Raw genomic sequence first — 26579 nt, 5'->3', positions numbered from 1 at the left:
TTTTTACATGGAGCAGAAAGGAGCCAGAAAGGGATCTTAGGATTGTAATGATCCACTGCTGGTTAAAACAAATGATCCCTGAAGAGACTAAAACTCACCACCATAACCTCTCAGTGTGCTGGATAGACTACAGAAAAGCTTATGATTCTGTATCTCACAAATGGATTTTGAAGTCACTGAAATGTATTGACCTCCCCGAACGGCTACTTGTTTTACTCAAGTCTTTAATGAATTGCTGGTCAACTCAACTTGAGATGTATTCGCAGGGGTAGGTGTTGACTTCGGAACCCATTTCTATTAGATGAAGAATATTTCAGGGCGATTCTTTTTGTCCTTTGTTTTTCTGTTTGTCCCTGAATTCTTTAAGCTTTCTGCTTTGCACAGAGGAAGGTTATCATCCTGGACCTACCCAGTACAGATCTCAACACCTCTTACTCACCTCCTTTACATGGATGACCTTGAACTTCCCGCCAAAAGAGAATCCACACTAGAACAGAGGTTCTCCTTGTCGAGTCCTTTTCTAATGATGTTGGCATGTCCTTTAGACTCGACAGTCTGAAACTTGACAGGGTGCATTTAGAATGGAGAGGATCAGTTGGGGGAGGCTGACTGACTTGTTAAATGTCAGTGTATCCAAATTGTGTAGATCGAGGCTCATGATATCAATCACTGGATTTTCTGGTCCAAACTCGAGTCAAGTTTCAACCTTTGTTATCTTATTACTTTGTTGTTCTTACAGGTACATAGTGTTCCCTGCTTCATAGCATTTATTCACCTAAATATACTTCGAAACGTTGATCCTCATAACAAAGAAGTTGACATCCATAATTTCTCCGCTTAGTGAGCATTTGACGTAGGAAATAGAGAACTATATGCGTAAAGAAATTCTTAGCATTAAACTCCCTGGGCCAAGAGTAACTACTATTCGCCATACACCATACGACCCTGGTCCAAAGGCACTTTCGGTTATCATGGCCCAGCTTAAAAAAACTTTATCTTAATAGAATATTTATACAAGGTATGTAAGGTATGAATACAAACCAAAACAACGCACAATGAATTTTGACAGGCTGTCGTCTGTTCACCAGTGGGAATGTAGGCGTGTAGTTCGCAAGGAGGCTTAGACTGTCTTCGCCTGTGGTGGGCATATGGGAACTACAACAAATTCAGACGTATTTTACGTAACTTTTACACATGCACAGCCATAGGATACTAAATTAAGACTTATTAGCTGAAATATCTTGGGGGGGGGCTGTCGGGAAGCCTAGTGGTTAAAGCGTTCGCTGGTCACGCCGGAGACCCGGGTTCGATTCCCGACATGGGTACAATGTGTGAAGCCCATTTCTGGTGTCCCCCGCCGTGATATTGCTGGAATATTGCTAAAAGCGGCGTAAAACCAAACTCACTCACTGAAATATCTTGGAAATCTGTACCAACGCATGCTGCAGAATTGGGGTCGCATTCATCAATGCCTGTTCCTCAGGGTCTACTGGAATCACTACCGATCAGCAGAATGTGTGCAGACTCTCTGTTCAGCTGTCACATCAACCTGCTCACCGGCATATTGGCCTTGCTGCTATTGTGTACTGATAACATGAACACTCATATCTACATCTCGTAACCTCATTTGTCATTTACACGCGACATGTCCTTGTGTAACTATACCAGATCGTGTGGTTACCCCTCAACTGAATAATGCAATGCTCCACAAAATCTACAAAGTGAACTAATACTTGGATTTCACATTCAACTGACAGTTCGCACTGGGATAGTCCACGGACGTATATTCTATATACGTCTTTGGATAGTCGTATCAACAGATTCCCTTGTCAATTTAAGGTAAGTGTTTGTGAGTGACTTCGGTGAAACCCACGAGCACGGGTATGGTGCTGACAAACCTAGAAACATAATCAGGGCAAACCGGGATTCGAACCCACCATCAAAGGTTTCTGGCGTACCCAAGGGACGCAACTCTGCACACGGCGCCTGAGGGAGAGAACAATTGTTTATCCCCTGATTATCTGATTATCATACACATCAGATACGTTTGTGCGTGTGTTTGCTTATGCGTCTGCGTGTGCGTTTGCGTGTGCGTGACTGCGTGTGCGAACGTGCAATCTTAGGTGAGTGTGAGTGTGACTTCGCTGTACAGAGTTAGGCCCCTTAGTTGTGCTTGGATCTGCAAATTGTGTGGTTTCAAGCAACAGATTTGCTCTGATTTGCTTGGATCTGCTAATTGTGGGGTTTCAAGCTATAGATTGCTCTTATGAACCTTCTGTTTTGTAAACACCATACCCGTGCTCGTGGCTTTCACCAAAGCCGCGAACGCCTCAAACTTGCATCACTTTGGGCTTTCCACCTACATTCAGCTGACACGCCCTGATTTAACTGAAATACTGATCATAAACCCCAGCTAGCCCCACAAAACAATCCGACATCTTTACTGGAAAATGCTTTTTGTCAAAAGTAACATCATCAAGAAGAGACTTCTCAACGCTGCTGTGTTTTAAAAATGTGTACAGGGACCAGACGCCAAACATCGACTCGATCTTGTTTTCTGTTTGACAACTTTTGAAAAAAATCAGCCGCGGACTCAATAAGAAGGATGTTGTTTTAAATTCAAATCTCTCCTACTGTGGGTCACAATAGTCACTGTGTCCTTGAAATGACATGACATAATCTATTATTATATTATCATAACACGTATAGATCGTTATTTCAGACTGAATATTAGGGTCATATTCCACACCTACCACCTGAAACCCATGCTTTCGACCTCATATTGCCCTGTACTTACTACCACGGCACAACGTGCACATGCACGTTACTGTACACGCCCCACGTGTAGGGCACCGATATCTCTACCCGATTACACGAGGACACTGAGTCGGATTGTCAAGTGTACGTTCCACCTAGCACACATATAATAGGATTAAGCCAGGTGTACAGTAAACATGGCACACACGTAAAGCAAACAACATATACACCTGATATCCATACAATTTTTTGTCCATTACCTGTTTACTTTGTATTTGCGTTGAAACCTCCAATCAAGTAAACAACATTACAAACTGAACGACCGCCTCCGTGGTCTAGTGGAGTCGGTTGGTTTGAAAGTCCGGGGCTCGATCATCGGTCGCGTCACACCAAAAGACGTTTAAAGATGGTACTTGTTGTTACCCTATCTGGCCCTATTAAGGGGCTCTAGCGGTAGAACGTCCGTCCGTAGAGTGGAAGGTCCGGGGTTCGATCCCCGGTCCAGTTTACATTTCATACACTGCAAAGTTTCTGGCTTGACAACGCGAGCAACGCGTGCCATAGCCTCATGGCACTCCGTCATATCACATCTTCCCTTGGCAAATGAGTTAACTGACTATAAAAGTCCAGTTTCCACCCTTGCCGAACTAGGCTGGTATTATGGAATTACATTTTGGTTGTGCTAACGAGTCTATGCATAGTCCAATCAAAATCGCGCAACGAAATCGAAATCCGGTTCGTAAACTGTCGTGCTGATTTCGATCGATTGCAGGATTTGCAAAGCATGTGCACCGCCAACTCGTTGTTAACAGATGTTTTCAAAATCTTTTCATGATTTTAATCAAGGTGCTCACGTAATGTGATGCACTTTGCGATGTAAGACCCGTTTTAACACAATATAGATCTTGATTATTGATCAGATTGTATTGACTGGGCGCCGCCATGCACTTTGAATCAAATGCAAGTGATACGAGCGGTGGAATCTGATTGGTCATTGGGAGAGGTTTAGAAGGGACATAACTCGTAATAACCACTGGTGGCGCTCCGATCTAGCCCAGGAATTCCAGCCTAGTTCGGCAAGGGTGAAAAACTGGACTTTTAAAGTCATTTAACTCTCTTACCTCGGGAAGATGTCATAATATCATGAACCTGTCATTAAACTTAACATGTCCAGAAATTAGCACTAATATGTTGTCGAAATGCAGGGTCCAATATAAATCCTTTGTGTTTATCATTGATACCTAAAAACCCATCACAACCTGAACGTCAGAAGTGATGCATTTGGAATTTATTACTTTCAAACTTTCGAGTCGAGAGAACTTCTATATAATTTCGATCTACATCCAGCTATAATCAATGCAGATGATAGGCGACAAAATGCGCCGTTTTTAAGAAGGAATTGTTTGAAAATCATAGTTGAATACTCTAATTTAATCACACGTTGATGTAAAACGTGTGCTTAAAGTACCATTAGTTAATGCTAGTTTGATGGCCTGCCGTCATTAATTCATCAAACAATAAGACTTGAATGAACTATTAGTGTTCAGCGTCCCCATTAGTTAATGAAGGCTTGATGAATCCGGGTCCAGACAAAAAACGGCCAGCTTACATGTCATAGACGGCAACGACGTTTCTCGCTTGACAACGTAACGTGTGCAGCTCTTGGCATTCCGCCACCTCTCGATTTTTTCCGTAACCTACAAGAAGACGAGATGATCACGAAGGAGCCTCGTGGCTTTCTGCTCTACACATTGGTCTAATGGCGGGGAAGGTTCACACGTGGAGTACCGTTCAATTGTCCATCAATGAGTTTTAAACGGCCTCCTTTCAATAATTTACTGAAAATAGACACGGTCACAACTGCAGGGACAGAGCGGACGTATGTATTCACAGGTGATTGATAAACGACAGACAGACTAACAGTATTAGATCACTGGCCTAAACTACAATCATACAAAAGTTTACCTGCATAATCATACTGTACTATTTAACTCTCAAAGAGATTGACTAACGTAATGTGTACACACAACGACAATGTATTGACAATGATTTACCCTATACAAGATCTAGAAGGTACTTTGCTACAGAATGGTCACTCGTTGGGGCAAATGGTGAAGGAATGTTTTCAGAGTTTCTCAGATTGACGTAAGATTTTCCCCAAAGGTGTCAGACATAACATTATTTAGATCAAAAGATTCCCATCAAATCAAAACTTCAATGATGATTTTTGTCCTTATATATATATATATATGTGATTTTACAAAACAACAGGACATAATATAGATGAGTTAAAGTTAATTTTCTCGATGAACAAAATTCAAACATATTACAAAGGAAATTATGTCCTTATCTTAGTTTACAAATTCAAAAAAAAAAAAATCAAAACGTAAAAATGAGCTTCATTAGCTTTGCACAATTTACAAACCAACATAACTATAATTAAAACGTAAAGATGGGCTCCATTAGCTGTCCACACATCCCGCTTCGTGAGTATCTGATATAGAAAACACAGTAATATATTCTTTAAATAGAAAAATACTGCCTTTACTCCCTGAGCCAAGAGTAACCACTGTCCGCCATTTACTATAAGCCCCTCTTCCAAAGATACTTTCGTTATTATGACACATCGTAAAAACATTATCCTAAATATTATATGAATATATGTAAGATATGAATACAACACCCCCAAAACATCATAAAAAACAAAACAAAACACAACTAACTTAAGTGAATGTAGGCGTGTAGTTCCTGTGGAGGCTCAGTACGGCTATGGTGGTCATATTGGAACAACAACAACAACAACAACAACAACAACAACAACAACAACAACAAAAACAACAACTCCATTATTTTGTAAACTCATAGCTCTTTAGACACAACTTCTACATGTGCACAGCTATGAGATACTAAGTTAAGACTTTTTAGCCGAAATGTCTTGGAAATGTTTAAGAACCCATGCTGCAGAAATGGGGCCACAATCGGTTCTGAGAATGCCTAGAATGCTTCGAAGTTCTTCAGGGTCTACTGGAATCACTACCCGATCAGCAGAATGTGTGTGGACTCTCTGATAACCTGTCACAATAACCTGCTCACCGGCATAAAGGCCCCATTGTAGTGTACTGATAACATGGACACACATATCTACATCTCGTAACCTCATTTGTGAGTTACAAGCGACGTGTCCTTGTGTAGCTACACCAGATTGTAACGTTACCCCTTAACTGAATAATGCACTGCTCCACAAAAAAAAACTACAACGCGAACTACAATTTGGATTTCACATTCGACACACAGGTGGCACTGACACTGGGACAGTTGTATGAATAGATTCCCTTATGAAACGACAATTTTAGGTAAGTGTGAATTTGTGAGAGAGAGACATTAGATATATATGTACGTGTGTGAACGTGTAATTGAAAGTACGTGTGGCTGACTTCGTTGTTGTGGCTCCTTAGTTGAAAATCTGTCAATTGTGGGGCTTCAAGCAACAGATTTTCTTTGGTTTGCTTGGATCTGCAAATTGTGTTTTCAAACAACAGACTTGCTCTGATGGTCCTTTTGTTATGTGAACACCATACCCGTGCTCGTGACTTTCACCAAAGTCGCGAACGTTCAAACTTGCATCACTTCGGGCTTTCCACCTACATTAAGCTGACACGCCCTGATTTAACTGAAATACTGTTTAGATCATAAACCCTAGCTCGCTTCACATTACTATCCGACATCTTGATAGAAAATGCTTTTTGTCAAAAGTTACACCATCGAGTAGAGCCTCGGACTCAATAAGAACGATGTTGTTTTAAATCAAACCTCTCCGACTGTGGGTCACAATAGTCACTGCGTCGTATGACCTTGAAATGACATGATATAACCTTTTATTATATTATCATAACTAGTATCGATCGTTATCGCAGACTGCATATTAGGGTCATATTCCACACCTACCACCTGAAGCCCATGCCTTTGACGTCATATTGCCCTGTATCGTGCATGTTAGTGTACAAGTCCCATGTGTAGGGCACCGGTATCTGGACCCGATTACACGAGGACACTGAGTCGATTTGTCAAGTGCGCGTTCCACCTAGCACACAGAATAACCCACAATAGGATGAGGCGAGGTGAAAATGGGTTTAAAGTCGCGTCCAAGATTATTGCGCTTATAGAGCGACGTGCATGCACGTGTATGTGTGTGTGTGGCTGCTTGTACTAGTCAAGACTGATGCCGATTTATAGTGCTAGCACAGATATATATTAGATAAGATATTATGCCGCAGTTTAACATGGATACCCCACTCAGACACAGTATACTGACTCCGAACCGACCAGTCCTTGTTTTAGCCCCTTAATGCCGAATGCCAGACAGGGTAACAACAAGTACCCCGGACCTTCCGCTCTCCGGGCGGACGCTCTACCACTAGACCACGGAGGCGGCCCATAATAGGATGAAGCCAGTGTAGAGTAAAAGTAACAAATGGTACACATGTAGTGAAACCACATATACAGCTGATATCCATACTATTTGTTATCCATTACTTGTTTACTTTGTGTTTTTTTGCGTTGAAACCCCCAATCAAGTAAAGTACACAACCTGAACGTCAGAAGTGATGCACTTGGTATTATTACTTATTGTACCTTTGAGGTGAGAGAACGGTTATTTCCATGTACATCCAGCTTACTCAATGCAGATGACGTGAAACAAAAAAATCGTTTGCTAAAACGGATTTGTGTGAACATTATAATGAAATACCCTTATGAAATGATACGTTGATAAAAAATCGTAAAGTGAAAGTTACATTAGTTAATGATAGTTAAATGATTTGATTGCCGCTGTTAACTAATGAAACAATAAGATCAACCATTAGGGTTCAATAAATCCAACACGAGAACACTGAGTGTTCCGTCAGATTGTCAAGTGCGCGTTCAGCTTAGCACACAGAAGAGCGCACAGATAATTAAATAAAGCCAGGTGTACAGTAAAAATGTCAAATGTCACACAGGTAATGAGTGAGTGAGTGAGTTGGGTTTTACGCCGCTTTTAACAGTAGTCCAGTTACATCACGGCGTGTCAGCTTAATGTGGGAGGAAAGCCCCAAGTGATGCAGGTCTAAGATGTTTACCACTTCGCTGAAATCCACGAGCACGGGTATGGTGCTGACAAACCTAGAAACATAATCGGGGCGAACCTGGATTCGAACCCACAATCATAGGTTTCTGGCGTGCCCAAGGGACGCAACTCTGCACAGCGAATCGTGGCGCCTCAGACGACTTGGCCACCCGTGCCATATATACAGTTGTTATCCCTACTATTTGTTATCTATTACCTGTTGTTGTTGATGTCTGCTGCGTATCACAACATATCATGTTTACACGTCTCATTACATGGTTGTGGGCACTCAAGGTTGATAACGGAGTAAGAACATAAGTTTTTATCCATACAGGTGTAGGTTTTCTTATGGACGTCAGAAGTGATACATGTGGCAGTTATGTTAACAAAACGTTCGAGTCAAGAGAACTGAAACAGTAAACTACGGTTATAACGAACTCAAAGGGACTACTAATTTTAGTTCGTTATAACCGTAGTTCGTTATAAGTACATATACAGCATGACTACAGCAAGTAGTCGGGACCAAAAAGTAAGTTCGTTATATCCGTCAGTTCGTTATAAGCGGGTTCGTTATAACCGTAGTTAACTGTATTTCCATCTACATCTAGAACTGAATGCAGATGACAGCAAACAAAATATGACAAGGATTGGGAATGTTGGGAAATACCCTAATGTAATGGCACGTTGATGGAAATCGTATACTGAAAGAACCGTTTGTTTAAAATAGTTTAATACCAAATTTGTAAACCAATTTTAATGCCGCCATTAACTGATGAAACATTAACGATGTAATGAACCATTTGGGTTTTATGATCCATTAGTTAATGAGGGCTGGAAACAACCGGGTCCAGACAGAAGTCAAAGCTTACATTTCGTTTTCTATCATGTGCATTGAGTTGAACTGGATGTAGATTGAAATAGCTTTTCTCTCGACTCGACTATGTTTCTCGCTCGACAACGTGTGTCGCGTGTGCTACTTGTGCCTTGTGTCATTAACCTTAACATTTCAAGAAATATGAACTTATATGTTGATGAAATACAGGCTCCAACAAAACACTTTGTGTTTATCATGGATACGCCAACAACACGTTTCTCGCTCGACAACGTGTGTCGCGTGTGCTACTTGTGCCTTGTGTCATTAACCTTAACATTTCAAGAAATATGAACTTATATGTTGATGAAATACAGGCTCCAACAAAACACTTTGTGTTTATCATGGATACGCCAACAACACGTTTGTACATCATATACTGAACGTCAGAAGTGATGCATTTGGCATTTGGTACTTTCAAACTTTCGAGTCGAGAGAAAAGCTATTTCAATCTACATCCAGTTCAACTCAATGCACATGATAGAAAACGAAACGTGCCGTTTTCTAAGAAGGAATTGTTTGAAAATTTTAGTGGAATTCTCTAATTTAATCACACATTGACGCTTTACCATTTTTAATGCTTTTTACTGCTTCTCTCACTCCTTGTTCCGTCATCTCACGAGATAACAGTTCTTCCGTGAATGGAAGTTCAGTACATTCATTACACATATGAGTATCTAAAAATCAGATATTGAAATTCTTTTTTTGCCGTCATGCACGCCGGATTAAATACATTCTGAAAACAGGAAAGCCATACAATAGGAGTTATAGAACTGTCTGGTGATTGTTTACGTAACGACTTCTTAAGTATTTTCCAAAACGTTTAACAATCTCCATAATGCGCTGCTAGCTTAATTTCTTCACTCAATTTTATGTCATACAGTTTTTTCTTAAGTTCACAAATCTTTTCAAATTCTGATCTTGCACTTACATATTTGTGTAAGTTCAAATCACACTTGTGATTTCTGAAGTTGTTAAGACATAAATTCTTTCTAGATTTCATATGCTGACACTCACTGTCAAACCAGGCTGGGTGAGATACATGTCGCTTACTGAACCAAGTACAAACAGCACCAGCACTTGTCGCACAACATATCACAATGTCAGTGAGCTTAGTAACTGCTGTGTTAAGGTTATCCTTCAAAATGACTTCAAACTCATTAAACATTTCTCCACTTAATGTATTACCGAGATGGAGGTGGTAGGAAACAACCTGCTCAGGAGGAAGTCTATATTTTGGTACAGGGGTTAATGAGGCAGATACAGTGTTGACATTATTATTTTGTTGAAAAAAGATTACAATCAAATAAAATAGTAATGATGATTTTTGTCCTTATAAATACATGAAGATGTTTGTCCTTATAAATATATGAATATTTTTATCCTTACAAAACAACAGGACACAACATAGATAAGTTAAAGTTAATTTTCTCGATGAACAAAATTAAAATGTATTACAAAGAAAATTATGTCCTTATCTTAATTTACAAACCATCGCTACTATTATCAAACGTAAAGATGGGTTCCATTACCTTTGCACACGTCCCACTTTGTGAGTATCTGATGTAGAAAATACGGTAATATGTTTTTTTCAATAAAGCAATTTGTCCTTTACTCCCTGATCCAAGTGTAACGACTGTCCGCCATTTACTATAAGCCCCTGTTCCAAAGGTACTTTCGTGTATTATGACACATCGTAAAAAAATTACGAGCCATATGTCCTTGTGTAACTATTCCAGATTGTTATCCCTCAACTGAATAATGCACTGCTCCACCAAAAAACTACAACGCGCGCGCGCGAGAGAGAGATGGCATTTCATGTGTCGAGTGAAATATTACGTTTCTCTCATCGAGTGACGTGAGGAAAGGAGATAATTTATCTCCTTTTCTCCCGTCACGAGTAACTATTAATCATATACTTTCTTTGTCGTTATATTCTGGAAAATTAAATTATTTCATAACAAATGGAGAAATGCCCCCGACACAAAGTTCCCCAAGTTCCCCCGAGTGGCTTTTTCAAAATGTCCCCCATTAAAGTTCCAGTAAAGTAAAGTGAAGGTATATACAATTAGCTTTCTACGAATTTGTTTTTCAGGTTTGTTGTTAATCTGTGTCTAATGCTCTTGGCCCAGTTAAAAAAAAAAGAGAGAGAGAGAGAGAGAGAGAGAGAGAGAGAGAGAGAGAGAGAGAGAGAGAGAGAGAGAGAGAGAGAGAATTGTGGGTTCAAACAACAAACTTGCTTTGATGATCCCATTGTTTAGTAAGCAACATACTCGTGGCTTTCACCAACACCATGAACGTCTAAGACTTGCATCTACACGGAGCTGACCTGATTTAACAGAAATACTGATTAGACCATAAAATCTGGCCAGCTCAGCTTTACTGTCCGACTTCTTGATTTTAAATTCATTTTGTCAAAAGTTACACGATCGAGTAGAGATCTAAGTCTTGTTTTCTGTATCATAACTTTTGACTAAAAGAGAACGTCACTTTTTTAAACTCAACTCACCCCTCCTGTGGGTCACAAAGGTCACAGTGACCTACACCTTACCTACAAATGATGTAACTCAGTAATATATTATCATGACGCGTGTTAATCGCTATCGCAGACTGTATATGTGGGTCATACGCCACGCCTACCGCCTGAGACCCATGTGTTCCATCTCATATTGCTCTGTACTTACCAAGGCACGACGTGTACCATACATATTACAGTACAAGTCCCATGTGTAGGGCACAGGTATCTGAACCTGATTACACGATCGCGAGGACACTGAGTGTTTGGTCGGATTGTCAAGTGCACGTTCCTCTTTGATCGTCATCTCTTTGATGGAACTGTGTTCATCTTATACTGGTACACAGTAATGTGGACACCGTTAATACTGCACAGAGGCAAGCCTTATACAGGCTTGGCCTGTATTCGACGATCAACGATTCCCTCCAGTTTAACCGGGACAGGCCCATTTTGACTTACCATTTTCCTTTAATCCATGAGTTAATGAGGGTTTGATACAGGCAATATCAGGGAAAAGTAATAGTCACTTCTGGGACCATAGATGTTTTCTTGCCATGCAATTTAAATTATCAGTAATGTAAGGTAATAGGAAGGGGTTAATGCCTGAGCCTTGTGGAACATCCGGTTGCCGACGCAACACAAAAGCAAGCCCTTTGAGTCACACTCGATCAAAGCTTTAAATATGTCACAGAAAACTACACAAATGAGTTTGTTTTTGAATGCTTCATACACGCGGGTATGTCACCCAAACCCCTTTCATATCACGAGGGCTAAAGCATGGCAAAACATGATGATACAAGTATCGTTAATTCAGTTATTGTTCACAGAATAAGGTCAATCATTCTTGAAGGATGGAGAACACGACTACCCCGTCGTCCAATGGCACAGACGTGGACGACATTCCCCAGTATATCGGCTTCATCTGCTGTGGGATAGCATCCATCATGTTCGGCACTAACTTCGTACCAGTCAAGAAGTTCGAGACTGGTGATGGTAAGCGGGTGGGTGATGTGGACGGATTGGTGGTGGTAAGCGGCTTGGTGATGAGGACGGATCGGTGATGGTAAACGGTTGGGTAGTGAGGACGGTTGAGTGATAGTGAACATATTGGTGATGAGGAAGCGGTTGTGTAATGGTAACCGGATTGGGAGGGGGTGGGTGAAAGTAAGTAATAATGTGGTAAGCGGGTGGGTGATGAGGACGGATCGGTGATGGTAAACGGGTGGGTGGTGAGGACGGATGGGTGATGGTAAGCGGGTGGGTGATGAGGACGGATCGGTGATGGTAAACGGTTTGGTTTTGAGGACGGATGGGTGATGGTAAGCGGGTGGGTGATGAGGACGGATCGGTGATGGTAAACGGGTGGGTGGTGAGGACGGATGGGTGATGGTAAGCGGGTGGGTGATGAGGACGGATCGGTGATGGTAAACGGTTGGGTAGTGAGGACGGATGGGTGATGGTAAGCGGATGTGTGTGAGGCCGGCTGGGTGGTGGTAAGCGGGTGGGTGATGAGGCCGGGTGGGTGATGGTAAGCGGGTGGGTGGTGAGGACGGATGGGTGATAGTAAGTAGTAATGTGGCGAGGATGAGTGGGTGGTGGTTAGCGGATGTGTGTGAGGCCAGGTGGGTGGTGGTTAGCGGATGTGTGTGAGGCGAGGTGGGTGGTGGTTAGCGGGTGAGTGGTGAGGACGGATGGATGATAGTAAATAGTAATGTGGCGAGGATGAGTGGGTGGTGGTTAGCAGATGTGTGTGAGGCCGGGTGGGTGGTGGTAAGCGGGTGAGTGGTGAGGACGGATGGATGATGGTTACTGGATGGGTGGTGAGGACGTGTGGCAGATGGTAAGTAGTAATGTGGTGTGGCCGGGTTGGTGGTGGTTATCTGTTGGGTGTATCAACGTGGCCTAGTTAAGAAACATTACAGCTTATTCAGTGACATCATATTTTATTATTTCAGGAATGTTTTTCCAGTGGGTATTGAGTAATGCCATCATCATCTCGGCTATAGTGGTACAGACGATACGACTGTCACGATTTTACCCCTTCGTCATGATCGGGGGCATCTTATGGGCCACAGGTGAGTGAAGTCCCCAGGCTTACATGTCCCCTCCCTTCGTCATGGTTGATTGTTCCATCTAGCCCACGTTAGAGTAACAGGTTGTTTAATCCGGGTCACGGCTGAGTGACAGACTAACATCAAATCACTGCTTCAGTACAGGGCCAGAAACACGTCTGATTATTTGTTAATTAAAGCTACATGCAATCTCATATTAAAATGAAATCTCAACTCTCGCTTCAGGTACACAAAGATCTGAAGATGTCCCATTTTAGGTCACGACCAACCAATGAAATTATTAACATGAAGTCGACGATAGCAAATGAGAAAGCAGCTTTCTCGAGCTTTAGGCACTGGCTTCACACTGACGAATTTCACTCCAGACTGGGCTAAGAAAACTTCTCGATTCAAAATTTTAAAACTGAACAAAGAAACCTCTGGTATGTCAAATAGATGACCGAGGTTGTATGTCGGTACTTTCGACGAGCTATGGAAATTCTCCTCCGTTTGAAATGTTTATCCCATTGAAGCGAAAGTTAGACGATGATTTTGACGGAATTAGTTGTACAGCCCGTAACAGTCGTTCGGAATGCCTCGTGTTAATCTTTGGGTGGTTGCACGATTAGAAAACACACTTGGACTTTCACTCCCGCGATCTTGTTAGCGAAGCTCTGATTGGTCGGATTGGACGTGGCCTTTGATGGGATGTCCGAAGATTTATGTGTAGCGGTAGACAGAATTAATATATGATTGAAATGAGACTGTGCTAAATATATGCAGGTTATACTAGAACCGCGTACTATATACATTCCCATACCAATTCGTGTCATATCTGGGCTAAATGGAGTATTCCAACTGTTGGATCTGGAATTCCAAATGACTTACTTTGTTGCATGATGGTCAGTACTCTTAAATATATATTCTCCCCCACCCAATGGCGGTGGGGCAAGCTAGTGGTAGCAGTTTGGGCCCATTGCGCGGAAGAACCGGGTTCACTTCCCAACGAGGATACAATGTGTGAATACAAAATTATTAAATTGTCAATGCAAGAGGATAACCAGTGTAAATTCTCCGCCGAAAGAGAATCATTTGGGCGTAAAGGGCAAAATAGCTATGAAAATTAAATACATGGGCCACTGAAAATCAATGATGACATCAGGTGTTCTCGAAGCCCATTGCTGGTGTCCCATTGCCGTGATGTTGCAAAAGGCGACGTGAAACTCTACTCACGCCCTCTCTTCCGCCAGGAAACATCTGTGTCGTCCCCATCGTGAAGACCATCGGTCTTGGTCTCGGTATCTGTGTCTGGGGCTCTGTGCAGTTGCTCGTCGGCTGGGCCAATGGCAGGTGCGTTGTATCTGGAATGGTGCGTCTGGCCGGATACATTTACATTAAATGCTATTTGATCGATAATGACCATGGGTGGCTCAGTGACCAAAGGCGAAGACTCTTGTGCAGAGATGGGTTGGTTAGCAAGCTTCTTGTAAGATATCCCAAGGCGGCTTGTTGAGCATCATACCAAAGGGTTTCACCAGAATGGTAATCGTCCAATGCCGACGTCAATTTGAGCTTCACCCACACGTGATACACCTATAAAAATACTTTCAAAACATTTCTTAACTAGGTGTTGATTTAGGTATGTTTAAACGGTCATAGTCATAGACATCTTTATATAATTTAAACCCTGACATGAACATGTTGCAGGTTCGGGCTGGTGGGCGTCGACGCACAGATCCCCAACAACCTCGTCATGAACTACATCGGGGTGTCTATCTCTCTTGTCAGGTAAAACAGGCAACTCTTGTCTGTATCTACTGCGTGTATAATATATGCATCTCACTATTCTATGGTAAAGAATATCTAAATTATTAATTTATTATAATTGTGTTGATAGAAATGTGGCATCTCATGATCTACTTTATCTAACTGGCGTGGCGTGGCGTGGCGTGGCGTGGCGTGGTATGGCTTGGTGTGATGGTTGGAATCCAGGCCATTCCGTGGTGTTGGTAGGAAGGCAATGGCATGGCGTGGCGTTGCTGTGACGGATGGTAGGTTGTTGTATTGTGTGGGTGTGGATGGAGATGACGACATGGGTGTGTTCTCTGTTGATGCAGGTGGATTTGGGGACATGAATAGGTGTCGAATGTCGGGCAGTAATCGAAGTGGTGGGAACATATCTGTTCATACCGCTGTGGTAATAATAACATTTTTCTCTGCAGTACAGTGATGTACGCTTTTGTCAAGCCAGATATTAAACCTATCACCATGGAAATTACAATACCAGAACCTGACACTGAGTCGGCAGACAGTAAGGTCAGTACATGTGTCGCAGTGAGTGAGTGAGTATTGTTTAGCAATATTCCATCATTATTATTGCAGGGGACACCAGAAATGGGGTTCTCACATCGAACCCATGTGGGCAATCGAGCCCGGGCCTTCAGCGTGACGAGCGAACGCTGTTACCACTATGCTACCCCTCGTGTACTACATGGGTAAAGATACTGCTCCGGTACGATGGGTGGAAAAGTAAAGGGGACTTATCCTCTAAACTACATTTCTTTTCCCATGCGACCCGTGAAGATCCGGGGTAAAATAGGTCTTCAGCAACTTATGCTTGCCGTAAAAGGCGACCATGCTTGTCATAAGAGACGACTAACGGGATCGGATGGTCAGGCTCGCTGATTTGGTTGATGCATGTCATCGTATCCTAATTGCGTGGATCGATGCTCATGATGTTAATCACTGGATTGTCTGGTCCAGGCTCGATTATTTACAGAGCGCCGTCATATAGCTGGAATATTGCTGCGTGCGTCGTTAAACAGCAAAAAGAAAGAAAGAGAAACAAAATTTCCCTATGCGCATGTTTTGTTCTCCTTTGTATCCTAATCGACGTTAATGAATGCTACTCACTGGATTGTCTGGTTGAGAATCGATTATTCACTGGCCACTGTAATACAGCTAGAACATTGCTGAATGCGACATTAGACAACAAATGAAAAAAAGCCTATTGAAACTAAACTGATACGTTCCAGCCAATGATGTGTCGCCAATGAAAACTATTGTATTACTCTTACGATTGTAAGGGTTTTGTGGTTTCCCTTTCAGCTTTTAAAAGGAATCCACGTTACCTCCTTAAATAAATATCTAGCTCAACAAATGATAAATTACGAAGTAATAAGTGTCTCCAAATTACACGTCCTTCAGGGGATCCGAATGGCTCAGCCCAAAGTCGTTGGACTGAATGACATGGAAGAAAATCCACCCGTGAAACCGTCCCCCGGACAGTTATTCTTAGAAAGATGGTCGCCTGCCAAGAAGAAGATCATGTATGTCGAATATTTCCTTTTCGAAACCGTGCACAGTTATAACATATGTATCAGTTTCAAAATATTCAAATAATGATTAATGTATTTACTTGATATTGACGAATCCTTAATTGAGTTCCAGGATGAACAATAAGTGTCCCACTTTCAATAATTTCATACTTAGAATATCAAATCGCAGGACAACATTCAGTTCCCATCTGGATTAATAGGGATAACGCTATCAAAATTTGAGCGGTATATTTCGTCATGTTTCAGAGGGATTATTCTCGCTGCGTTCTCTGGGGTGATGTACGCCTTTCAGTTCATCCCGGCCAGATACACGCAGGAGCATGACAGAGACAACGGCGCCAGCCAGAACTGTGAGGATACCACATGATAAATTCATTGGCATTATTTCTGTTACTCTCAATACGGACTGTTCTTTGCATGACATTAACTGTTGCGTGGATGCTGCTGCTCCAACACTGGAGGAACTCTAGAAGTTTCCAAAGACATTGAACCACAAAGGGGAAATAAACCAAATCCTCAAAAGAAAAACCGGTTCCATATAAACTAAATGAAACAAGGAAAGATATATCATTGATAGAAGTCATTTTGAAATTACGTTACTGAAGGAACAACACGCCCAAAATCAATTTGGAAAAAAAAAAAATACACCACCACGAAACAACAAATTCTAAATTCTAAATCAAATTCTTGATTCTCTGAAGGAAAAGTTAATGGTTTGGCAGAAAAAAGAAAGTTCGACAAGAAACATAATTTCATGAAACAAAATAAACTGTTCAAATCTTACAAAAGCAATTTTACAGGCAATTAAATGGCAGTGATGAAAAAAGACCCACCATTGATTCCAGTGAAAGGTTTTGGAAACAGTTGTGGTTTATACACGGCAACCTCGCGGAACCATGGGTAGAGGATCTTAATGATATTGTACATGAAAAAATAAGGTCACCATTGTTGTGTTTCATTACAAAATGTAAGTCCAAAGCTTGTACGGAGCCAAGGCCTGATGGTATTCGAAACCAGTACTGGAAACTGTTTCTTTGTATCCAAACACCATCACTTCACTGCTTAAATTCTCTTGTGGGTGCAGGGGATGTTCTGCCTTGGTTGTGCAAAGGTCGAACAATGCTTCTCCCAAAGAAAGGTGATTTGACTGTTCCCCAAAACTTCCGCCCTATTAATTGTCTGAATACACAATACAACATATTTATAGGATGTCTTATGATCCTGTATCGTCGTTGATTTTAATGTCACTGGAATGTATTGACCTCCCTTAGCGATTACTAGTTTTACTCAAGTCTTTAATGACTTGCTGGTCAACTCAACTTGAGATGTATTCGCAGGGGCAGGTGATGACTTCGGAACTCATTACTTTTAGAAGAGGAATATTTCAGGGCGATTCATTTAGTCCTTTGCTTTTCTGTTTGTCACTTAATTCTTTAAGCTTTTTTCTTAGTAGAGAGGAAGGTTATCATCCTGGACCTCCTCGGCACAGATCCCAAACACCCCTTACTCACCTCCTTTACATGGATGACTTTAAAGTTATTACCAATGGAGTATCTACACTAAAAACGATTCTCCTTGTCGAGTCCTTTTCTAATGATATTGGCATGTCCTTTGGACTCGACAAATGCAACATTCTTCATCTGAAACGTGACAAGGCAGAAGAGGGAGGATCAGTCAGTTAACTTGGGTGAGGAGTTATTGACCATCTCGTGGAGGGTGAGGCCCATACCTGCTTAAGGTTGCAGGTTAGGGACAAACTCCAGAATGCCCATATCAAAGAAAAACTTTGGGCAGAGTAAAAATGTAGACTTAGAAAATCTGGAGTTCGGGACAGAACGCTCCCTATAAAGTTAAAGCCGCAAATACTTATGCTGTACCCGTCCTTTCATATTCATTTGGTGTTGTGTATTGGACGAGACAAGAAATGCAGGGTAGTGACATCTTCACAGGAAGAATCATGTCCGACAATAGATTCCACCACCCTCGCTCTTCCCTTAATCACTTATATTTCCTAATCGTAATGGTCAGTAATCGTAATGTTGACTGACATTTGGAGAGTACCCGGGTTTGCTGCCAGGAATACAGCCCTTCTGACAATATGTATTATACAGAAGGCTGCAGTGTGGGGAGTAAAAATTATCTCGGTGGGTTTGACAAGGCAGCGCCTACGGTGAGTGGTCCCATTCGTTGTCTGGGCTGCGTGTAGAGGGGGCAAGGGCCTTGAGCTGATGATGAGCCTAACCAGCCTGACTGTGCCAGGATCACCCAAACCCTCTTTGCTACTTTTTAAATTATAGTTTATATTTGTGTCATATGTATATTTGATTATACATCCTTTATTTCTATTTTTGAAGATATTTTTCACCTGGCCTTTTAGAAATTCACATGATATAAGTACGGCGTAAGATATGTACAGTGAACCTCCATCAGTCTGGAAACACTGCCTACCGGACAAATACTGTTAGGAACGTCTAGATATAATTGATTTGTCATTACTACGGACCATTGATATGGAAATGAGATTTCTTTTTAATTACACGGGGATTGTGCAGTGAAGATGAACGGGGTTTCTTAAGAATTGACCTTCACTTTGTGTGAGTTCATTGGAGTATGAACCTTCATGCGTGAGGGCCAAACTGTATGAACGTCGGAGCTTGTGAAAGAACGCACACAAAGTGAAAGTCAATTCTTATATAAAAAAAATTATCACAATTTCATACCTCAAAGGATGTGTTCAAATAATAACACCATTAGATGAGAAAGGTCTGTAAAGAACTACCTCAGTAAGTCAGTCACAATGACAGCGCGTCGTAATACATTTACATCAAGAACAAGACGTCAAAATGGCTGACACGATAAACGTGACGGGAGAATTTCCGAAGTTGTTAATGAACCTGTGGCGGTTACATGTGTTAGTCATCATTGATCAACTGACCGATTATTGAAAGGTGATTAAAGATGCGTCAAACAGACACCAAGGTAAATTCGTAGATTGCTGGACACGGTCACTGTCAGCCTAAACACAGATCGAGTCGATAGTTTGGATGTGCATTGTTTCGTTTGTTGATTAGGATGGGCCGTAGCGAGGAAATTCGTGAACAATCATGCAGTCAAGCTCTCTTACGTTTCTCAATGTATACTGAAATGCTGAGACCAAGATTAAAGGGTCTACATGATCAGAAATAATGCTTATGTATGCTTTCGTGCTAGGGAAATCCCAGGGGTTTCTCCGGGAATGTGGAAGTAGTCCGTCAGTGTTTACGTCATTTCAAGAACACGGTCTCGTGAAAAACGTATGAACGTCAAATTGTGTCGTTCATACACTTATGAACGTCAATTTCGCGGTCATGTGACCGACCTCTTGTCCAATGGAAAAGCCGTATATCGTGTAAACTTCTAATTAAAAAAATATATCGTATTAAAACGAATGATTAACCAGATTTAGACGCAACTCCACCACATGTGTATCGATACCTGTTGGTATAACTCAATACAGTTTGTGACACACCCTTATGTTGGACCCCGTGAGTCCGAAAACCCAGGATCGCGGAGGATTGCCTATGGAAATGGCTTTTATTAACACAATTATACTGTATTAGTATTAAATTCAGTGTGAAAAAGAGGCGGTGTGGTAGCCTAATGGTTAGTGAAAGCGTGAGCTCGTCCTGACATGGGAACAAGGTGTTAAACCAATTTCTGGTGTTCCCCCACAGTGATATTGCTGGATTATTGCTTAAAGCAGCATAAAACCGTACTCACTCACTCAGTGTGAAAGACTAAATTTTCTGAAGTTGAGAAAAGTGATATTTTCATTGCAGTACACTTAACACTTGATATTTCATTGCAGTGAACATAACACTTCATATTTCACTGCAGTGAACATAACACTTTGACGGAACTGTCGTCATACAAGTGCTATCCTCCCCGCAAGTTGTCTCCCTTATCGTTAGTGCCTGGGCCGTACACAAACTGTTGACAAGACAAAATAATGACAGATGGTCATTTATGGATTTTATATCGCTTCTTACTGTTTGTTGTTCTATTCAAAATGTTTCGTTATAAACTGTAAATTTCTCATTCAACTCGTCATTTAGTAAAGCACCATTTTGTTACTTGACCAGTGTGTATTCCTTCGCTTCCAGCAGCGGTCTCGTAGCTTTCAAGAATATTTTTGTAAATTGATCTTGTATATAATCATCTCCAAATGTATAATAAGTAATTTTAGTAACCTCATATATGTTTATTACTTTCGTTTATATTTTGCTTTTGCTTTTTAAGTAGCAATTAAAAGGGGTGTTGAAACGTCCCTGCGTTTTAGGTGGGGAGAATTTACGCATTAAATTTTACATTTTTAATGTAACTACACAAAAGGTATAGGATAAATAGGATATTCTATGTGTCTCGTGAAATATCATATTTCTCTCATCTCATGACGGGAAAAAGGTGAAAATATCTGCTTTCCCCCGTCACTCGAGAGAAACGTGATATTTCACTTGATACATGAAATATACTCTTTAACCTCGACCGCCGTTCGTTACTCCGGACGATTTCATTGGTAACGAGACAGTCCGGATTAACCGGGTTTCACTGTATCGATGTTGTTCACTTACAGCAATCGACTATGTATTCGCTCACTACTGCGGTATCTACCTTACCTCCACCCTCTACTTCATCATCTACACTCTCTTCCGGCGCAACCGGCCCAAGGTGTTCCCCCAGGTGATCGTCCCGGGCATAGTGTCGGGCTTGATGTGGGGGGTTGGCACGGCCTCGTGGTTCATCGCTAACAAGGCTCTGTCAGACCCCGTCTCCTTCCCCATCATCTCTACCGTCCCTATGGGAATCTCTCTTCTGATTGGAATAGTGGCCTTCAAGGAGATCAAGGTGGGTTGATTGACCACAGTCAATAATGTACCTGCTGTGACACGTCGGCTTGTACATAATCGAGTCTGGGCCAGACGAACGAGTGATCGACAGCATCAACCATTAAATTACTCAGATAACAGACCCCCTTGATGGTCACGAAGCCTGACCAGCCTATCCTCTTTTTATGAGATTTTTATGACATGCTGGGGTTACTGGGGGCCTGATCTTCCCCGAAATACGCACGATGCGGGTCGTTTATGTGATTCATAAAGTGAAGATATGCATATAGAAATATATTCACTTGTTATTGATGTTTTTTTAACAATAATAAACATTTACTCATTTCTTTCTCAATATTTGGGATGTACATAAAAATTCAGGCATTTATTTCACAATACTTGAGACGTTCATATACACCTACCCATTTATTCCACAATATTTGAGATGTACATAAACATTCGCACATTTATTTAATAATATTTGGCATGTAGATACTCATCAATAAATTTATTTCACAATAGTTTAGATGAACATAACCATAGCTACAATTTATTTCATTACGTTCGTGATGTACATAAACATTCACACATTTCTTTTACGATACTTCGGATGTACATAGATATTCACAATTTATTTCACAAGGCTTAGGGTTTACATACACATTGATACATTTAATCACAATACTTAGGATGTACATAAACATTCACTCATTTAAATCACAATACATGGGATTTATGTACGAGGGCCATTCAATATATAACCAGCCTAACCTATTTGCTACTGCTCCTCACTTCTTCTTTTTCCACATAATCACCATTGAGGTCTATGCACTTTGTCCAGCGATGTGTGAGAGCTAAAAGCCCGTTGTGATAGAAACCAAGGGGTTGTTCGTGTAACCACCCCTCCACTGCTGTCGTGAGTTCATCATCGGACCGGAAATGACGTCCACGCAGTTCTTTCTTCAAGTTTGGGAAGAAAAAGTCGCTTGGTGCCAGGTCTGGTGAGTAAGGTGGATGAGGCAATACTTTGAGCCCGTTCCGCTTCACTGCGGCAACCGCAAGTCGACAGGTGTGCACTCTGACATTATCATGTTGGAGCAGCACACCTTTTGTGATCTTTCCACGACGTTTGGCAAGAATAGCAGTCCGCAAACGGTCCAGGAGATCGGAGTAGTACTCTCCAGTAATAGTCAGGCCACGTGGCAAGTAGTCAATGAGCAAGACCCCTTTTGTATCCCAAAAGATGGTTGCGATGACTTGCGATGCCAGCCGATGGTTGAGTCTTAAACTTTTTGGGACGGGGTGAAGCAAAGACAGTCCACTGCTTACTCTGTTCTTTGGTTTCTGGGACATAGTGGTGTACCCAGGTTTCATCACCAAGAACAATTCTCTCAATAAAGTTGTCTGCATCCCGACTGCATTGCGTCAAAAGTGCCTGACACATTAACGCACGTACAGCCTTCTGATCATCACTGAGACATTTCGGGACCCATCGGGCAGACAGCTTCCTCATACCCAGATGATCATGCAAAATGGTATGGACACTTCCCTCTGAAATGTCCAAGGCCTTGGCCATTTCTGACACCTTCATTCGCCTGTCTTTGTCTCACAGCTTCACTGGTTTGGTCGTTGGTCACCTCTACGGGCCTGCCAGGGCGTGGCTCATCTTCCAGGTTCACCTGACTCCTCTTAAGTTCTGCAACCCAGAATTTGACCTGTGCATACGAAGGTGCACTGTCACCATAAACATCTGACAATTCATCATGTATCTCCTTTCCCGGTTTCCCTTTTAAGTAGAGGTACCTAATAACAGCCCTGTATTCAACCTTTGACGAAAATTTGGCAGAAATCTACCCTTCCCATCTTTATAGATCACGTGTGTGACTTCAAATACAATTTCCTCAGTGAAACTTTGTCTATGCACGTGACATACATTGGTGCACAGCACGTGACAAGCATGCAACCGTTAAGATCTGATAAATAGCTTAGGCTGGTTATATATTGAATGGCCCTCATAATCATTGATACATATATTTCACAATACTTGGGCTTAATGTAAATATTCACACATATATTTCAGAATACTTGGGATTATATACTCATTGATACATTTATACCACAATACTTGGGATTTATATAATCATTAACACGTTTATTTCACAATACATGGGTTTTATATAAACATGCACACATTTATTTAAGAATACTTGATTTTTATATAATCACTGGCACATTTATTACGCAATACTCAGGCTTTATGTTAACATCCACAGATTTATTTCACAATACTTTGGCTTTATATAAACATTGATACATTTATATCACAATACTTGGGATGTGCATAAACATTCACACATTTAAATCACAATACCTGGGATCGATAGAATCTTTGACACATTTATTTCACAAAACCAAGGCTTTATATAAACATTCACACATTTATTTCACAATACTTGATGTGTACATAAACATTTTTACAGAATACTTTGGATAACATTAACATCCATACATTTCTTTCACAATACTTGGGATGTACATATTAATCATTCACACATTTTGTTCACAGAACTTGTGATAAACATATCACACATAATATACTCAAATCCCAAACTCTCAATGCGACTGTCAGCTGATAGTACATTCTCCACCACTTAGGGGCACACTGTCATGTCTCCTGTTCCAAAATCTGGACAAGGTTGTAGATTCTTCATGGTGAACAGCTGAACAACGATATTTGGGTGGGAGTTCACGAAGGGCAGAGTTATGTCTTGTAACATTAGGGGTCAGAGGGGCTGTAAAGAACAGAGGGGGTGATCCCATGGAACTGCACATCCTGATGGGGGCTACTGGTACTCAATCCTGTAACCATGGGGACATGTGAGACGGGGGCTACATGGATGATGCCATCACGTTTAATGACGTTACACTAGTTACGCAGTAATAGCATGTCAGTCATGACGTCATATTAACTTCTCAATATGGTTCGAATACAGGATTTTCAACTATAACTAAAAATGAAGTGTGATGAAAACCCAAGAAATCCAAACAAAGCAAACAACAAAAAGAAATACAAAACCCAATACCCGAACAATGCAAATACAATCAACGACTCCAAAACCAATAATATCTTGGCATTTACTTCCAAGCATTTAAACCCTATTTGGGTTGTCTTTTTAATTACTTCCAATGGAAATGGCAGTTCTCTTGACTCGAACGTTTTGTTAACATTACTGCCACATCTATCACTTCTGACGTTCATAGAGGCGGTCGGGTAGCCTAGTGGTTAAAGCGTTCGCTCGTCACGCCGAAGACCCGGGTTCGAATCCCGACATGGGTACAATGTGTGAAGCCAATTCCTGGTGTCCCCCGCCGTGACATTGCTGGAATATTGCTAAAACGGCGTAAAACCATGCTCACTCACTCACTACTTCCAAGAGCACCATAAGTGCGAAATGGTGCGATCCCGGCGAAGCGCTCGTAAAAATCTCCAACTTATGCAGCATTCATCTGAATGCCACAAGTTTTACAATAAATGAAAGTCTCCCTTTATCATCACAAAACACACATAGTAACAATATAAGCTTAGCGGGGCAAAAAGCCTCTTTTTGAGACTCGACGTCACTATGTTGGCAAGTGTACATGCTGCGATGTTTTTAATAAACAGAAGTTTAAGTTGCGAAAATACATTTGCTACATCTCTGCCAGAAAGAAGTCCTTTGTACGATTCCGAATATACCATGAGCATGTTTTTGAGTCACTATCAAATAGTGACGATTGTTTGTAAAAAGGTAAGCTTATCCTGCCCCACTGGTGGCTCCCGTCACAAATACAATTGTTCACCTGCAAAATAGGGAATTTTTCTGCAAGATTCGTATGCCGCTCTTAGAAATGGTTTGTTGTGTGTTTTCGATCAATAAAGAGATGGTACATTCAATGAAATAGATCACCTTCTTAGTTTGACCTGACATGTCTTAAAACAACTCGAACAGCATACGTTGTCATTATTATCCCATTCCGTGTTTTGTAGGGTTGTCGCAACATCAGCATCGTTGCCTTCGCAATGACGCTCACCATAGCTGGGGCAGTAGTGGCAGGCCTCTCAAAGACGTGATCCCCAGACAGCCACGTCTGATGTTGGAAGGCATGAATACTCGGACTACAACGAATGACGTGACGCTGCCTGAAGGGGCTGTACGCTCAACACGTTGACAACATTCGGCACATTCTATTACCATTTACACAATCTCATTAAAATCAGATATTAAGATGCTCGGTACCACTATACAAAGATGTGAGGACATCCTATTACAGGTCACATCAGAACCCTCTTTCCCGCTTTGATTACTCAGTGAATTGACTGACAGGAACTCGACATTAGCCAATCAGAGAGAAGCTCTCTCTTCGGCACTAGTTACAAAATGGCGACTTCCATTCCAGACTACACTTATTTTCAGAACTAAATATTTTGACAATTTCAAAATTTGAAAACAGAACAATAGAAAATTCTGGAATGTCTAAGGGATGGCAGAGATTGTATAGCAGAATTTTATGGCTATGGAAAGTCCCTTCCGTTCCAAATGTTTGTCCCATTACAGCTAGTAAATGTCGTTCGGAATGTCTCGAGTTAACCTTTTCAAGGTGGTTACATGACCAGAAAACATATTCTGACTTTAAATTGTTTGATAGGCATTACTTAGAAGTTGACGGATGACAAGATAGACACAATTTTTATGGATAACAACTTCTTTAATACTGTAAAAGGCGACGTTTCGGTATAGATCCTTATACCGTTGTCAAGCAAGACTGAATGAGGGACATAGTGCAGAATATATATAGCAAGTGGAGGATTAACAGTAGAGCATTAACAGTAACAACGAGGGCATACATGAGTGGGATAACATAGGTAGGTGTGACAACAAAGGGATTATGCTATCACAAAACGATGGACAGAAAACACATAGCTAAAAGCCAATGGGGGAATAAAGCCAATAAACAGGTGATTATTGGTTGATGAGTTCATAGTAGGCGGATGGGATGAAATAGCCTTGATCTCTGTTGATTGATGGCTTGTGGCGGCG

At 41.3% G+C, this 26579-nt stretch overlaps 1 protein-coding gene across 2 annotated transcripts; it reads left to right on the top strand.

Annotated features, from left to right (window-relative positions):
- Positions 1 to 1766: 1766 nt before the first annotated feature.
- On the top strand, positions 1767 to 26340 carry LOC139449787 (transmembrane protein 144-like). Of its 2 annotated transcripts, none has more exons than XM_071231317.1 (10): positions 1767 to 1839; positions 12075 to 12240; positions 13203 to 13322; positions 14549 to 14648; positions 15006 to 15086; positions 15521 to 15614; positions 16506 to 16627; positions 16883 to 16986; positions 21249 to 21520; positions 25529 to 26340. In XM_071231317.1, the coding sequence occupies exons 2-10, from the start codon at positions 12099 to 12101 to the stop codon at positions 25610 to 25612; spliced, it is 1119 nt and encodes a 372-aa protein (XP_071087418.1). In that variant the 5' UTR covers positions 1767 to 1839; positions 12075 to 12098; the 3' UTR covers positions 25613 to 26340. The 2 variants fall into 2 exon arrangements, with proteins under 2 accessions (XP_071087418.1, XP_071087417.1); XM_071231316.1 differs by lacking the exon at positions 1767 to 1839 and adding an exon at positions 5961 to 6110.
- The last annotated feature ends 239 nt before the right edge of the window (positions 26341 to 26579 follow it).

The sequence above is a fragment of the Haliotis cracherodii genome, unplaced genomic scaffold (genome assembly GCF_022045235.1).
Source record: "Haliotis cracherodii isolate W230 unplaced genomic scaffold, xgHalCrac1.p SCAF_8, whole genome shotgun sequence".
Lineage (NCBI taxonomy): Eukaryota > Metazoa > Mollusca > Gastropoda > Lepetellida > Haliotidae > Haliotis > Haliotis cracherodii.
This window is presented reverse-complemented; position numbering and strand designations above follow the sequence as displayed.

Excerpts from the sequence above, each read along its gene's own strand:
- LOC139449787 (XM_071231317.1), top strand. The coding sequence starts at position 12,099 with ATGGAGAACACGACTACCCCGTCGTCCAATGGCACAGACGTGGACGAC. Across the intron at positions 13,323-14,548 it reads GGGCATCTTATGGGCCACAG|GAAACATCTGTGTCGTCCCC; the intron begins GTGAGTGAAGTC and ends CTCTTCCGCCAG. Across the intron at positions 21,521-25,528 it reads TGGCCTTCAAGGAGATCAAG|GGTTGTCGCAACATCAGCAT; the intron begins GTGGGTTGATTG and ends CGTGTTTTGTAG.